The 15,464-nt window shown below is 41.3% G+C and overlaps 2 protein-coding genes across 2 annotated transcripts; both read right to left on the bottom strand.

Annotated features, from left to right (window-relative positions):
* Positions 1–110: 110 nt before the first annotated feature.
* Positions 111–8,557, bottom strand: LOC142970275 (activin receptor type-1B-like). Its single transcript, XM_076110395.1, has 9 exons — positions 8,394–8,557; positions 6,026–6,271; positions 4,850–5,101; positions 4,505–4,735; positions 4,242–4,409; positions 3,733–3,889; positions 3,484–3,608; positions 3,228–3,358; positions 111–2,558 (listed from the first exon to the last, which is right to left on the bottom strand). Exons 1-9 carry the CDS (start codon positions 8,458–8,460, stop codon positions 2,433–2,435), a joined length of 1,503 nt encoding a protein of 500 aa, XP_075966510.1. The 5' UTR covers positions 8,461–8,557; the 3' UTR covers positions 111–2,432.
* A 2,206-nt stretch (positions 8,558–10,763) lies between these two features.
* Positions 10,764–14,836, bottom strand: ankrd33ab (ankyrin repeat domain 33Ab). The gene is made up of 4 exons (XM_076110398.1): positions 14,582–14,836; positions 13,614–13,743; positions 13,218–13,358; positions 10,764–11,755 (listed from the first exon to the last, which is right to left on the bottom strand). Exons 1-4 carry the CDS (start codon positions 14,834–14,836, stop codon positions 10,920–10,922), a joined length of 1,362 nt encoding a protein of 453 aa, XP_075966513.1. The 3' UTR covers positions 10,764–10,919.
* Positions 14,837–15,464: the final 628 nt, after the last annotated feature.

The raw sequence follows: 15,464 nt of genomic DNA, 5'->3' as shown, positions 1-15,464 counted from the left end.
ATGTAACTGGTTGACGAGAAAGTGATTTAAACTGTTTATTAAACTAACATGTTTTTTGAATATAAGGTTGTGGTTGGCCACGATAAAAAGTAAAATAAATAGACACCACATAGGAAAACAATTGCATTTATTACTCAGTATTAGAAGTTACATGATTGACATCCTGAAGGTTTTTTACATGGACGCAGTTGTCTCTTTGCCATAACTAGACAGAGACCTGGGAGAATAATAAATCATGTCTTTGACTCACACCCTCCTATTCTTCCATGGGGGGTACGTGGAGCAAGGTATTGCAACCTTAAATACTCTATGCATTTTAAACATTGTAAGGCAGATACAATTTAACAAACATACCTCTTTAGTGTACGAATATGATCGACCGCCTATCAAACAGTAGAGCTCTCCAGTCTTTCAAGCAAGCTTTGAACAATACAATGTAGTCAGCAAGTGATTTTAAAGTAAAGTATTGGTCAAACATTTGTGAGACAGCATTGAGACATTTCAGTAGTATTTAGTTTCAACATTTCTTCTCTCAAAAGTCAGATTCTCTTTCCAGGTTCCAGTCGGATGGAGTGTACTGCAACTGGTTGGCATGATTTGTATAAACAGTCTCATCTTTCAGTGGTGTGATCTTAACTAAACACTGGAGGCCACGACCAGAGATGATTCTGAGAACAATTTGGTTTTAATGCTGTGAGGTCAGTAGTAGTGCACATGGGACTCACAGCATACACACACATAAATAACACGGGAAAGACTACACACACACACAGACGGTACCTGTTGAATCTGCATACAGGTAATGACAAAAGTGCACCTCTTTCCTGAAAACATGAAAATGTAGACGGTGATTAGCTCGACGGAAACAATCCACATACATGTTGCACATTGAGGAGGTATTGTATGGTGAACAAACAAGTGAGGGGAAACGATTAAAAATCAAAGACTGCTCTGCCGTAGTACGAGGGCTAAAGGAGGAAGTCAACACCAGCATGATGTCGAGGTCAAAAAGTAGGTCGGTACACAATCCTGTTCACAACCAACCAAAAAGCTGATATAAAAGATTCAACCATCTATACCATGACATAAGAATCAACATAAAATCAAATGTGCACAAGTATCACCTTTAACAGCTCGTATATGTGCAGTAGTTATACTTGCCTGAGGGGAAAAGAACATTGGACATAAAAACAAACTATTATTCAGATTCCTGGAGTTAGTGTATTTAAAAGGGATTAAAAATGAAAAACAATTGTCCCGTATTAAAGTACAGTGTAAATACGATTGGCTGCTGCGAAGGGCAAAATGTTCACGTGAATGTCGCGCTTATCTGAGGGCCGGCAGCAACGTCTATTCTCATGGCAGGTTACGGCCTGCGGGTTGATCGAGCGACGGCGGCTGCATTCAGACTGGAATCCTATCATCTAAATATTCTACACATTCTGTTCATGCGTTTTCGTAAGAAGATCAAAGACAAAACATACAGCATCGACTCCTTGGCAGCTGTTGCTCTACGTGTATCCCCTCCATCCCAGTGAAATGCATTTTGCTTAACAGATCCTATATGTGTATTCAGACAAAAAGAAAGGGCTGATTGGAAAGCATAAGGAGAACCTGAGGTTTACAACAGCTTATGGGAAGGGCTCCGAGCAAGTGGTGCAAAAGGCTAAACCATGTTTGGCAAGTTGCCCTAAAGCTCCGGTGACTTAGAAGTCCTTGAACACCTTGTTGTAAAGTAAATGGGCTGCAGTTACACAAACGGTCTCAGCTGCTTTGTACATGCTTACATAGTAATCATCAGACGACTAGACAACACAGCTGTAGCAGAACCAGAAGGACTATTGGACTTCTAAGCAGTTTGTAATGTGCCTGAATGCTGTAGGTGGCAAAGAGAAACCTGCACAATATTCTCACAAACACCCATATATTAATAACAAGATCTAGTTATTAAATAAGAAGATATAAGTTAAAAATACTCCTCCCAGCTTGCCCCCCTTTCAAAAGACAAAAACAGCAAATGCTATTTGTTAACTATCAAGCAACTGTGATCAAAGAGACCTTGAGGAAATATCAGCAGCTGCTTTTCAAAATGTTAAATGGTTAATTACATATCCTGCTATCGATTGCATACAAGTACACAGGGAATCCAAAGATCCTTTGTTAGTGCGTAGTGTCGAGAGGAACCAGAAGGGCAGCAGTAGCTGAGGACAAGACAGGAAAGGTGTTCTTGGTAGTTTGGCTGGGTAAGCGAGGTAGGGTTCGTCAGAAATCAAGTGGCTTCAAAACTGGCAGGAGTGTCAATGGAGTAATATTTTACAAAGTGCGAATCTCCATCACGTTCTCTTACTTTGTGCGTTCTTTGCAGAGGACCCGGCCCCTTCTTCTCACCGTCATACGGTCTGGAGTCTGGTCCCACTCGGTGCTGACTCGGCTCAGACTTTAATGTCCTCTTCGACGCTGAGCTGGGAGAGGGTCTTCTTAATGCGCAGGGCCGTCAAGCGGGCGGCGCCATTAGCGTACCAACACTCCCTCATGATTTTGCCCATAACCCGCAAGGCCTGGAACAGCAGAGTAAAAGAAAAGCATACAAGGATCAAGAGCCAACAGTACAGTGTAAACGATTATGATGATACAAACGTAGTTCAAGAAGTTAAGTAGTGTTCGAGGCTTGGTTAACTGCATCATTGGTTTTATTTTTGTAGTTGTTGCCGTCATTTCCTGCAGTAACTCACTTAAGTCACTGCTGAGATCTGGTAAATGAGATTGGGAAGGAAACATAAACCAGCTAACAGGCCGTAAACATCGCCCAACCAATACCGGACTTTTGTTTTTTGTGAGAAAACAAACAAAAAAATATACATTTTCTTTTTTACATATGCAAGTAACTAAAACATAAAGATTTTATATTTGGAATCCTTCAATTATTTGTTGAAAGAATTGTGACCGAGACATAAACGAGTCAATGCTCCCTGATGGAGAAACTAGCTCACATCAAACATACCTTTGGCATGTACAGTATGTGCTCCACTTTCTTCGCGTCTATATGCGCCACTGAATCTAGTAATACCGGCAGATATATCTTGCTCTAGTTGTAAATAAGCGAACAGCTTAGCCTGATTCCACAGCGTTCCTAGATCTCAGCAACTAACCTGATGGTGTAATAAACTTCCGCTGTAACCGGCGATCTTAAACGGTAACATTTGTGCTGTAAAAGATCATTTCTATACCTCATAGCTCTGCCACCAATTAGGGATGTTGGGTCGTAACTTTTGGTCACACACCAGCTTCCTCATCTCCTCTATGGAAGGATCAGAAGGTACCAGGTCATAGTAGGGCAGCTGGTACTCTTCATGGACACCTGATAACACAGGACAATGTCGGGCTCAGATCAGCGCTGTGATCTCAGTTGTTAACATCAATAAGTAAAAAAAAAAATGAAACAACACAGGTTGAGTATCCAGAGTAAAAACAAAAGAGTCTGACCTCCACTATTACAGCGGCGAGTAATCTCCCAGTAGACCAGCCCCAAAGCATAGATGTCAGCACATTTGAATGAGTCAAAGTGTCTCATATTGATCGTCTCGTCCAGAACCTCCGGAGCCATGTACCTGCAAAAACAACCCCTCTTTGTAATCATGTGCAGGGATAAAAGGATTTTCTGGGAAAGGTGTCAAGGATATCTGTGAGAAAGGACGTTGAGCGGTGTGTGTGTGTGTGTGTGTTGACACGGACCTCTTGGTGCCCACCCTCTGATTGGGCGCAATGTCGATGGTGTCTGTGGCGGAGTCGTGACGGACGGCCAAGCCCAGGTCAGCGATGGCGCAGGTGCAGTTCTTCTTCACGAGGATGTTCTTGGACTTTAGGTCTCTGTGGGCAATGCCCGGCTTTCCTACCAAAATAGAAATGTACATGTTAGACACTCTAGATTTGTTTTTTTAACAACTCAAAACTACAACAAGTTATGCAATTTTCCTTCTTTTTTTTGGCAACAGTTTGGTTGATTAAAAAAAAAAAAATCAAGAACAACGTCTTCAAGAACATTTGTATTCTATTCATGAATTAACAGCAAATTATCTACAGTGTTATAATCTTATTTCTGTGGGCAACATGTAATCAATCAAGTTCTACAGTGTTACTGTGACATATCATCAATTAAAAGTTAACACGAGAGGAGAGGAAACATAAGGATCGTGTTTGAGAGGGGGACGAGCACGATGAGCGTGGAAACGTGTTGCTGTCACCTTGTGTTCCTAGAATCTCCATGTGCAGATGTGCCAGACCGCTGGCAGCCGACAGAGCCAGTTTGATCATTCCTTCAATGGTGACGGAGTAGCGATTCAGGTAGTCAAACAGAGAGCCGTGCTCATGGTAGTCCGACACCAACCACAGCTGGGTCCACGTGCCATTGTCTGGGCCGCAGACAGAAATAAAGAGAGTTTAAATGTTTATGTGAGAATGATTCTTCATTTCACGACACACAAATATGCCGACCCCTGTTTTGCACCTTTGTTGTCAGCAGCTATGAAGCCCAGGATGTTTTCGTGGCGGAGCATGATGGTCTGATAGATTTCAGCCTCACGGAACCAGGAGCGCTCCTCTCTGGATGAGAAGATCTTCACGGCCACATCACCGCCCCTCCAACGTCCTCGCCACACCTCCCCGAAACGCCCTTTGCCAATGATCTCCTGAAGGACAATTGTTCTGGCGACGGTCCGCTGGACAAACAAAGGCAGCCCTGCTTACAAAGGATGAGAACAGTCATCAGCGCTTTTCTGAAAAAAAAAAAAAACCAGTGTAAACTGCAACACGAGTGCTGGCCTGCAGCTACTTTAACACGTCGTGCACTGACCGGAGCCTGAGCCAGACGTGGAGAGATCGTATATGAGGTCCTGCAGCGTCCTGTCTTTGGTCATATAGACGTGGTCCCCGGAGGGGTCCTCCACCTCTAACCTTTGCCTGTGGCTGTAGGCCCTCTGGTGGTACTGATACAGGAATGTACCCATCAGCAGCAGCAGACACAACAGGAACAGCGGCCCTGCAATCACAGCCACTAGCTCCACCAGCCCCCATGTCCCAGCTGGGCCGTATCCTTCCCTGAGACCTGATTGAAAAGATAACAGTGGAAAATTAAAATGAAACATGAAACAAGACAGACGCTGCTCCCTGATATGAACTGCTTAGAGGGCTTAGCGGGATGACAGTATAAAGCGTTTGACTAAGCAGACAATTGGAAAACAGAGTCAACATTTGACTCTTGCAACTTCTATTGATTATTCCCAATTATTTAAGAAAGAAATGCTCAATTCTCTACACTGAAAGGCTTTTACTGTAAAAAGAAGTGTTTAAATTCCATTAGCAGCATACTAACAGTGTAAAAGCCTACTTGTTCCTTCTTATTCTCTCTCTCGACCATTCTCTGTGATGCTCGAGTTTCTCCTCAACTCCACCATTGATTCAGAAAAATTAATGACTTTCAGGGTCCTTGAAGTTCTCACATCACCTTCTGGTACTACAATCAATCCAAGATAGCCTAACATGCACCGTATCAAAGGGCACACTTTGTAGTCTTCTACACCCATCTTTCACACATTGTAGCACAGTTCTGAAGAGAATCCCCTTGTTGATAGTATTTAAAAGTGCTTTATATATCATTTAAAATCATATGAACTTGCGTGTTATCTGCATGCTGGGGATGAATACTGTCACAATAGTTTCAAATAGTAGTTTCTCTTCTCTCCACAGGAACTGTACAAAAGCCCCTAGGACACTTCTCAGGAACCCTGAGTCACAAAACTGTGTCGGAAAGAGATACATGTTCACACCTGAGGTTTGTGCACCCAGTGTGTGTTAGATGTGTGGTACTGCAGGTAAAGACACACTTGTTTGTGTTATGTATTTGCTCCAAGTCGAATGATTGACCTACATGTGTGTTCTGAACCTTGATGGTCAGACACTTTGGTGACAGGAGCACCGAATGTAAATGCACATGCTGTGCACATGCTGTGTGACACCTGACAGTGCTCACCTGATGGTACTTTGAGGTCAATGCTGTTGCAGTAGTCCGTGTAGCAGCAGTGGATGTTGAGAAAGCCCTCCGCACTGAGGCAGTAGAATGGTTGTCCGGGGGGCTCGAGTTTGTCCCGTGTGATGCAGACACGGATGTGCTGCTCTTGGCCATCGATGAAGGAGGTGGAGGCCATGCAGGCTCCATCGGTCTCACACTGGAGGCCGGTCTTCTCACACTGGGCAATGGTGCAGTTACACCGCAGAGCTGCAAACCGAATAGTTTGCGTAGTTTATTAAAAGGACTGGACTTAACAAAAACAGTCAAATGTACGAGCAAAGTACTTTATGTTTCTAGAACTTAGAGTACACGTGATGTGCAGTAGAGGACAATAACAGCCAACAGTGACCGTATAAATAACATTATAATTATGGATTTATAGACATCGTGCAACATATCCTCACATGAAGCCCAAAAAGGACAATAACTAGCAATACTTTGTCACTGTTGAACTCCTATTCTGATTCCTTTAGCGTGTGGCGTCTCTCTTTTTGATTGCTGAGGATGATGGTTATATAATCCGTTTGATTTGCGGCAGATTGGAAAACAAAATCTCTCTCATGAGTCTCAATCTCAAGAGTCTCTTAAATATTTCACACACTAAAGGAATGTTTTCTGATGAGTGATGTGTTGCAAAGATGAAGTAGAGGTAAGGACAGAGAGTTGGAGGATGGTGCTGGTGAGGTCAGGAAGCAGAGGAAGTGTTGGGGTGTGTTAGGCTGGCAGGCGCTTTGGGAGGATGGGTGGAGAGAGTTTGTGTGAGGGCATGTAGGAGTAGAGATTAAATGACCCGCTTAGACTGAAATTTGGCAAAAAAGAGAGACTGAGACTTCCTCCGTGAAATTGAATAATATCATTAAGACACAGACATGATGTGACATTCCAGTAATTCTGGAAACGCCTCTCGTGGATTCCCAGTAGAAAACGACCTCGCTAAAGAACCTGTGTTGTTAGAAGACCCACATACATGCAGCTGAATTTCAGTCTTATCTCAGTCAAACGAGGGAAATGTTGTGTTCTTCTGTGGTGCTGAATCATTCAACACCTACTTGGCAGATGCTGGTGGTTAAAAGCGAGAAACGAAACAACCAGCGAGGAAATAAGGAAGATGAATGCTGACTAAATATTAAACGAGACTGACATTTCAGACTTTCCATGGCTATAAATGTCACACATCTGTAATCCACGTTTGGCTGATTGTTTTAAAAACACCTCAGAGAAGAAATACTGGCAAGATACTGACGACTGCAGTTCAATTGTGATACAAAGTAAATAGTCAAAAGGGAGTATGTTTACCTCGAAGAAAATGAGTTAGATGATATACATTTATACTGTAGCAACTACTCGTTAAATAGATCTTTCCTCAAGATGTGTTTCTGTTGAACTACCTAACAATCAGGGGATGGACAGAAAGTGAATCCTTTCAATCAGTCTTCAAGCAAAAACACCAAAGCTACCCGATGTCAGCTTCTAAAATGTGCTTTTATCTTTGGGCTTTAAGACTGTTGGTTGAACAAAGCAATTTTAATACCTATTTTTCTAATTTCTTTGACAATTTATGGAATAATAATCAATTTATTGAGAAGATAATCACCAGTTTAAATGCTAATGAAAACAATTGTCAGTTGCAGCCCAAGCTTCTTCATGACTTTACTGGATTTTTGCATCAATGTTATTAACTCTTTTTTTTACCATCTGCTTTTAAAAAAAATCTATGAACCGTTTTCCACTGACTCTTCAGAAATTAAGGATTATAAATAAAATGCTGCCCACTACCAAATGTAATAATCTACCAACCGATTAAACATCTTTACACCAAAACTGTAAAGAGGTTTTTTATCTCCATATCTGTGCCTGGAGGCTGAAGGTATGAGATCATTAATGTCTGTAGTTTGATCTACTGTAATAATATTAACATCTTGACATCCACATGGCATTATTATCTAAACAGCAACATGTCAGACGTCTTGAGATAACGTCACAGTGATGCAGACTTAAATTACAATAAAATATTCAGTAAAGGATGTACACAGAGCTAACAACAACAATCATAGTGTCGTAAATGAAAGAATCATTGCTACAATAAGCTAGAATACGTCGATGCACGAGCTCGACAGCGACAGCGAGACGGTGAGATGTCGTGTTTGGTTACATTTCAGTTACATGACAGCTGTTTAGATTCACAGCAGGTGTAAACAAACGGAGGCTGGCCTGGTTTCATGTCTGTGTGTCAATGAAATGTGTCGACTAGCTAACCTAGCTAACGCTAGCTAGCAGCTAGCTATAATGCCACATTCGCTCGCCTCGATGATGGCGATGAGTCGCTCACCCTCGCAGGTTCTGTACAGGACGACCTGGACCACCACGACGGCGAACGGAATCCGAAGGTTAGCCATGATCAATACATTCCCGGTTCATCGCATTAAGACATCAGCTAACGTCAGATGAGGCGTGATAATGACAGCTAACCAGGCTGTCAGTGAACAGGTGACATACACGCTCCCACCAGCAGGTGGCAGCACTGACACAGACTGGAGCACGGACACAGGCTGGAGACCAGAGAGTGAGTAATTCAGTTATTCTTTCTTTCTATCTTTGTTTGTTTGTTTGTTTGTTTGTTTGTTTCTTTCTGACTTTCTTTCTTTCTATCTTTGTTTGTTTGTTTGTTTGTTTGTTTGTTTCTTTCTTTCTTTCTATCTTTGTTTGTTTGTTTCTTTCTATCTATCTTTGTTTCATTCTATCTTTGTGTCTTTGTTTCATTCTATCTTTGTTTCTTTGTTTCATTCTTTCATTCTATCTTTGTTTGTTTCTTTCATTCTTTCATTCTTTCATTCTTTCTGTCTTTCTTTGATTCTTTCTTTCATCCATAGGTTGAATGTCAACATCACGAGGCTGTACTGTAGTCCTGGATGTGGCTGTCAGGGAGCTCGGAGAGACAGAATAATTTCAGGTCACTCACAAATGGCCTATTAGTCAACACCAGGTCCTAGCTACATTTCTTTGTCATTCTGGTCTCACAGCTGTAAGATCTTCCCCAAATGTCTCAGAGGAATGGAGGAAAGACTGATTCTGCAAACATGTTTTTGTCACATTTCTTCACATACATATTCTTATGACATATATTGCTGTCTTCAGTTAGGCCAATGGTCTTTGGTCTTAACCGCCTTCGGCATTTGGACATTACAGCTGCATAGATTTTAAATGGCCTCTCAGGGGCAGCAGAACAGGCTGAAAATACAACACCTGACATCGAGGCATTGTCACCAGACAGCAATCTCCAGTTCTGAAAAGGGAAGTCAATGTGGAAGTGCCTTAAACTTGCATTATTTCTAATGGCCATCGGAGGGAGACTCCTCTTTTTCCAGAAAGAAGTCAGTTTGTAAAGAAGTCTATGAGAAATTGACCCTACTTCTCACTTGGTATATTAACTCAGTAAACATGAGTTGACGGTTATGTGCGATGTTCATTTAATACATTTTGGTTGTTGTCTGGTTTGGCAGTTGTCCGTGTTTTCGTTGTGGAACTTAAACCCTTTCACAGTGTGTTTTTAGTTCATGAAAGTGAATTTGCCTAAAAATGTCTTTAACGTTTGGTTGTTCTTAGCTCCACCCTCTCGTGTCACTCAAATTCAAGATGGCGACGGCCAAAATACCGGACTCAAGACTTCAAAACGTCAATCAGCAAACTAATGAGTGATATCACGGGGACTTTGACCACGTTTTATATTCAGGCTTTGATTGTCACCGAATAAAGTTAATGACCAAATTGTTCGCAAACAGTTTCCTATTTTTGAATGAAGCAGATATGGTGGAACAACACAACCCCCTGAGGAAAATATCTCTTTAAATGTCTCTTTACCTGTTAAATGTTCAACAGCTTATCGCTCACTGTGTCTGCCTGCTTTTCTGCTGAAAACAGTTGTCTGCTGCGGCTGGAAAACCAAGACAATGAAGTAAAATAGACTTAGTTTGGTGGCAACTCCTTGTGTGTTCATCCCTACGAGCAACACTTTCCACATTACACATCGTCATCTGATCGTTTGTTAAAAGGAAAATATTGATTAATACAGCTTTAAACACCAATGAATGAATGAATTGATTGAATCAAAACTTTCACTGTCCTATTTTTATTTTTAATTTCTCACAGAGTTAATAATATCAGGAGATATCATATGAATAGATTGTTGGCAATATCAGAAAATGATAAACCTTATAACTGGAATAGAGGATTAAACAGATCCTCCATTGTGATGCATGTTTGCTCCATACTGTACAATATTAACAAGTGATTTCGGCTAACTATTTACAAAAATACACAACACATGAAACAACATTTCATAACATTATAATGAGCTATGATGTGGCAATGTTTTTATATGTTTCCATCTTAATGGATGCAGGTACATACAGTATGTTCCTGCCTGTGTTTTGTGTTCATGATGATGAGGTAGACATACTGTCTTTAGCACCTGTGGAACTGAATCCATAAATATAGTTTTCTACAACAGTTAAAAAGGTCATTTTTGTCTTTTTCGATTTTATATATTTTTTATATATTCATTGAATTTGTTTTTTTCCGACTCTAACTCGAAATACATGTAATATTTGCCTCAACCTTTTGACATTCGAGGCTTAAAGCTACAAACTCCTCTGCAGTACTCGTTTGAGGTCCTCTGTCATTCAGTTTTAGGAATAAAAAATATCTCCTGTCTATTTTCCTTTTAGGTTAAGGTTCTATATTTTCTGCAAATGTCCAAGATATTTGGTTTGAAAGTTGAGAGTTGGACACATTTTTTAAAAGCATATCGTTTTCAAAAGGGATGGTTCATACAGCAGAACAGCCCTTTTTTAAACTCTTAATTTTTGACTTTCTTGTTGTCTTTTTCTTTCTTTTTCTCTTTCTCTTTCTCGGCTTTCTTCTTCTCCTTCTTTTTCTCATCCTTGATCTCCTTGTACCTCCATACCGGTGGTTCCAAGAAGCCCTTCTTATTCTTCTTCTTCTTCTTCTTCTTCTTTTCTTTCTTCGGCGTTGCGTCTGAAGGCCTGACGACATCAATCTTGGGGATGCAGCCAGAGGGGAACACGCTGTTCCTTCTCGCCATACTGCGGGAAATAAATGTGGTTGTAACTTTGGATGAAGCCAATGAGAGGATGCTGCCTCGCCGCTCCGTGTCGGTGCAGCACATTATAGGGATGGGCTCCGCAGATTGGATTGTGGGAATGATGTGTGACACTGAGCCGTTGCTGTGGCACACTGAGCGCTCTTCTAAGTCCTTAGCTGGGTGTTTCTGCATCAGCTCTGGCACAGCCATGCGCCTCTTCCCCACCTCAGGAGGGCTTGTAGGGCAGAGCGGACGGCATCCAGTTGAAATGAGGGGACTGTGGACACTGGTAGTAATGCGCACCATGTGGTCCAAGGCCCCGTTGTCCTGGGGGTCACGAGGAAATCTGAATTCGAATGAGTTTTTGATCCGCTGGGTGATTTTTTCCCTGGCACTTTTGTCAGATGTGGCCTTTGCTACCCTCTCCTGGAGCTCAGGCCAATCAGGGACATAACTTTCACAGCACTGCTCAGCTTTTGGCCGCATATTAAGGCGGCGGAGACGATACAGGGTCTCATGGCGACCTGTTTTCACTGCCCAGTCCTGAGCGCATTTTCCTCTTGTGGAGTCTACTGCGTGTATGTGAGCCCCTGGAAATAAAGACGGTAGAGCAAGAGAATGAGGAAGGCAGTGGTTAATTTTGAATAATTCATTCTTCTTTTCTTTTTGGTTTTATTCAGATCTGCAGAGAGCCGATAAGCCTTTTTCATGGCTGACATTTTAACTTGTCAAAGCACAGAAAGCACAGGTATCGTTAATCACATTAACAATGGTCTATTCCAGTTTACAGTAACTGTCCCAGTATACCAGTGAGCCAACTAGCACGACCCCAGAGCCCTGCATCTGAAACATTCAATTGCAACCATTATTAATGATGATTTACACCTGTGTGTTTTCAGTTATAATATTACAAAATCTCTGCCACAAAAAAGGACAATTACTGCCCTAAACAAAACAATATACAGCATGGTTCTCACTGTATCGGCCTTTTTCACAGCACACATTTTGACTTTGTCATAGTGGGAAGAGCGTAGTCTTAACTTTAACATAAACAATGGCCCAGTTCTATTCAAGTGTCCCAGTAAGCCATGACAATGTGACAGTGAGCCGGTATGAACAACACCAGCGAAAAGCAGCTTTGGAATGCAGCCGTCATTAATAGTACGATTGACACCTGTGCTTTTCCCACTGTAACATCTCAAAATATCTTCTGTGGGTAGCTTAAGTTTGGTGAGATGCAACAGTTAGGGCATTACAATAAACTAAATTAATAATGTTACCAAAAACATATGCTATATCAACTTAAATTTACTGTCTGATGCAATTTCGTCCGACCCTTACTGCAATGCAGAGCTGCAGCGACTATTCAATGTATTCATTAGTTAACTGAAGCAAAATTAATCGGCAAATATTTTGATAATCGTTTCAATCATTTTTCTGGTTTCAGCTTATCAAATGTGATGAGTTGCTGTTTTTTTAAGAATCATATATGACAGTATATTTAACATATTTAGGTTTTGCATCGTTGGTAGGCAAAACAAGCACATTGAAGACATCTCCTTGGGCTCTGATAAATTGTGAACAGCATTTTTCCAGTACCTTGTAACGTTTCATCGACAAAAAGATTAATCAATGAACCAAGCAAATTAACCAAGTAGATTCATCAGTGAAGAAAATAATCATTATCTGTGGCCCTACTGCAATGTTAAACAATAGCTGAAGACTTGCAGAGATTTTAGGAAACGTGTGCAGTCTACAAATAGCTCTATGTGTGGCTAATCTACAACCAGCCTGCGAGACTAGTAAATAAGAGGTTACTTGAGGGTGTGTTAAGATGTGATAATGTCCTCTGAATGATCCCTTAATTCACTCGCAAACAAAATTAGCTGGCCTCAAATATGAACAGATAAACCGTGGGCTCAGCTATTCTCACCACCTGTGCTTTCTCACCAACTGTTAACTTAGAGCTGTGAGAGTGCTGGTTACTGAGCGAGTGTCGGGGTTTCAAAAAAAGACCCGATGATATCATAGTGCAGCATCAGACACACATACCAGCCATAAGAAGGGCAGCCATGACGTCATTGCGGCCGGTCATCGCAGCTTTGATGAGTGCTGTGAAACCGCGACAATCCTTTATTTCAGTGTCTATACCGGGATAGTAGTTTAGGAGATACATGACTGTGTTGACATGACCTGCATATAAAAAACACAGAATTCAGAGATCAAATCAGCTGTGCGTCAGAAAACGTGTAGCCTGGCTGGCTGGGACTGTATGCATTCAGATAAAGTTAAAGTACTTAAGTTTTACAGTTTTCAGTCTATATAAGACACATCCTGCTGTATATGATATTTGCTCCTGTCTTATTAAACCATAATTGTGTTGTACTTTACGGGTTTATCCTCTGAACCTTTTGTTTTGCTAATGTTTGTTGTGTAGGTACCACTTACCTGCTTGGGATGCAATCATCAGAGCAGTGTTGCCTTCATTGTCCTGGTGGTTTATGTCCATAAAGGGACAGCTGTGAAGCCCATATACAATGTCCATGAAACCTTTGTAGCAAGCCACCATCAAGCCATTCTGTTGGTAACAGACAACGGTAAGGATCAACGACTTTAGGATAAGGCTGGGCGATATGGACAAAATCGTGACATAGCTCATTTCATATCAGAATAACAATATATATCTCAATATATAGCATCTTTTCTGTTAGTTCAATAAATGGTCTATATGAAATAACCACTTGGTAAAGTCTATACATCCGGTGATGTCCTCAGCAGTAGCAGTGGCTTTAAACTTCATGGCGTACAGGTCTGATACTTCTACTGTGCAGCCCTGAGCTGCTAAAACTTCCACAATAGGAATTAAATACTTGACAAATGAAAGGTATCTTTTTTTTATCGAATTAAGCATTTAAATGCAAAATGAACATAACAGTTTCAAGTAAGATTATGAAAGTAAATTGAAATAAATGTTATAGAATATAAAATAAATATTGCTGTCGTCTGTCAGCTTCGCATTTGTTCTTATCTTGTATCCCTTGTCTTTTTTTCTGTTATTTTGTGTAGTGCTACTCGGTGTTTTATGCCTTGCGAGTGTGCTTATTTAAAAAAAGTAAAAAATAGAATAATCACAAAAAAAAGAAAAGGATTTCCAGCTATACACTGACTTAGTTTTTGTGCACACACTCAATTACAGAGTTATCAGATCAAGACGATCGTTTGATTTAACTGAGCAGTTTCATCAGATTGTCTGAGAAATTTGACTTATTATGTGCTTGTTTTTATCACTTTAGACAACATAATTGTGTAGTCCATTGAAAGACAATAACTTATCACATTAATGAATCGCCCCGCTCCACTGTGTGAGTGTTGACATGATGAGCTATAGTTTACACCATTATGAATGAGACTCTCACCATGCCATTGATGTCCAGCTCTGTGACCTCCGCTTTTGTGACCCCTCTCTCCAGAACTCTCTGCAGAGAGACGGGTTCATTACGCGCGCATGCTCGATACAGTGTTGATGCCGCAGGCCCGTCTGCTTCCTCTGGAGTGTAGTCTGGAAGCACCGAGTCATCAGAGAGGATGCTGTCTGAGTCGGACTCGCTCCCCGACAGACTCGCGTCATCCTCATCAGGGCCTGAGCCCAGGTGAACGTCTGCAGTGGCCATCTTCTAGCAGCAGAACAGGTGAGACGTTGTTGTATCCTTTGGCTACATCTACAAGAAAATCAAAAAAAAGAAACTATGTGGATGTTGTCTGTAGCAACAAAGGTGCAATCAGGTGCGCTCGAGAGATTGAAACTTAGAAAGGATGAATTTTTCAAGAAATCTCTCCGTAATTACACATAATACCAAGATGAAATCATCTCCTCATTGTAGGCACATCGTTGTTGGTAAATCCTAACTCGCTGTAGTCTATATGAAAAGCTTCAGATCTGCCACCCTGACATGCGTCTGTCAGTCAGGGATTATGAGTGTGTTATCTGGGTGTCATGAAGTGGGCGTGGTTGTATGAGCTCAGTGTGCCTTTTGCTGTTGAGTAACTGGATCAGCATCTTAAAGCCCTGCTGAACACATAGTAGGGCTAAATGAAGAACAACCCACCTCAGAATAACCTGTCACATGTGGCCATGGTCAACTCATGCTTTGACTCTGTTGCTGCTTTCTGAAGCAAACATAACTGTCGACACTAATGACTGAAATGTAGCTTGTGTGTAAACACACATGCAAATGTTTACACGTGTACTCAAGTTTTCCTGAATAATGAAATCAAAGCAAAAGAACTGTGATTTGGGAA

This window comes from Anarhichas minor, unplaced genomic scaffold, assembly GCF_050575085.1.
Source record: "Anarhichas minor isolate MPS153535 unplaced genomic scaffold, ASM5057508v1 ptg000043l, whole genome shotgun sequence".
In the NCBI taxonomy this organism is placed as follows: domain Eukaryota; kingdom Metazoa; phylum Chordata; class Actinopteri; order Perciformes; family Anarhichadidae; genus Anarhichas; species Anarhichas minor.
The sequence above is the reverse complement of the archived record's forward strand: the minus strand, read 5'-3'. Positions and strand labels throughout refer to the sequence as shown.

Coding starts and splice junctions, on each gene's coding strand:
- LOC142970275 (XM_076110395.1), bottom strand. CDS start 8,460: ATGGCTAACCTTCGGATTCCGTTCGCCGTCGTGGTGGTCCAGGTCGTC. Junction 5,102..6,025: donor TGACCTCAAAGTACCATCAG/GTGAGCACTGTC, acceptor CTTTTCAATCAG/GTCTCAGGGAAGGATACGGC. Junction 3,890..4,241: donor GGAGATTCTAGGAACACAAG/GTGACAGCAACA, acceptor CTATTTTGGTAG/GAAAGCCGGGCATTGCCCAC.
- ankrd33ab (XM_076110398.1), bottom strand. CDS start 14,836: ATGGCCACTGCAGACGTTCACCTGGGCTCAGGCCCTGATGAGGATGAC. Junction 13,359..13,613: donor GATGATTGCATCCCAAGCAG/GTAAGTGGTACC, acceptor TTTTATATGCAG/GTCATGTCAACACAGTCATG. Junction 11,756..13,217: donor GGCTGCCCTTCTTATGGCTG/GTATGTGTGTCT, acceptor CTTTATTTCCAG/GGGCTCACATACACGCAGTA.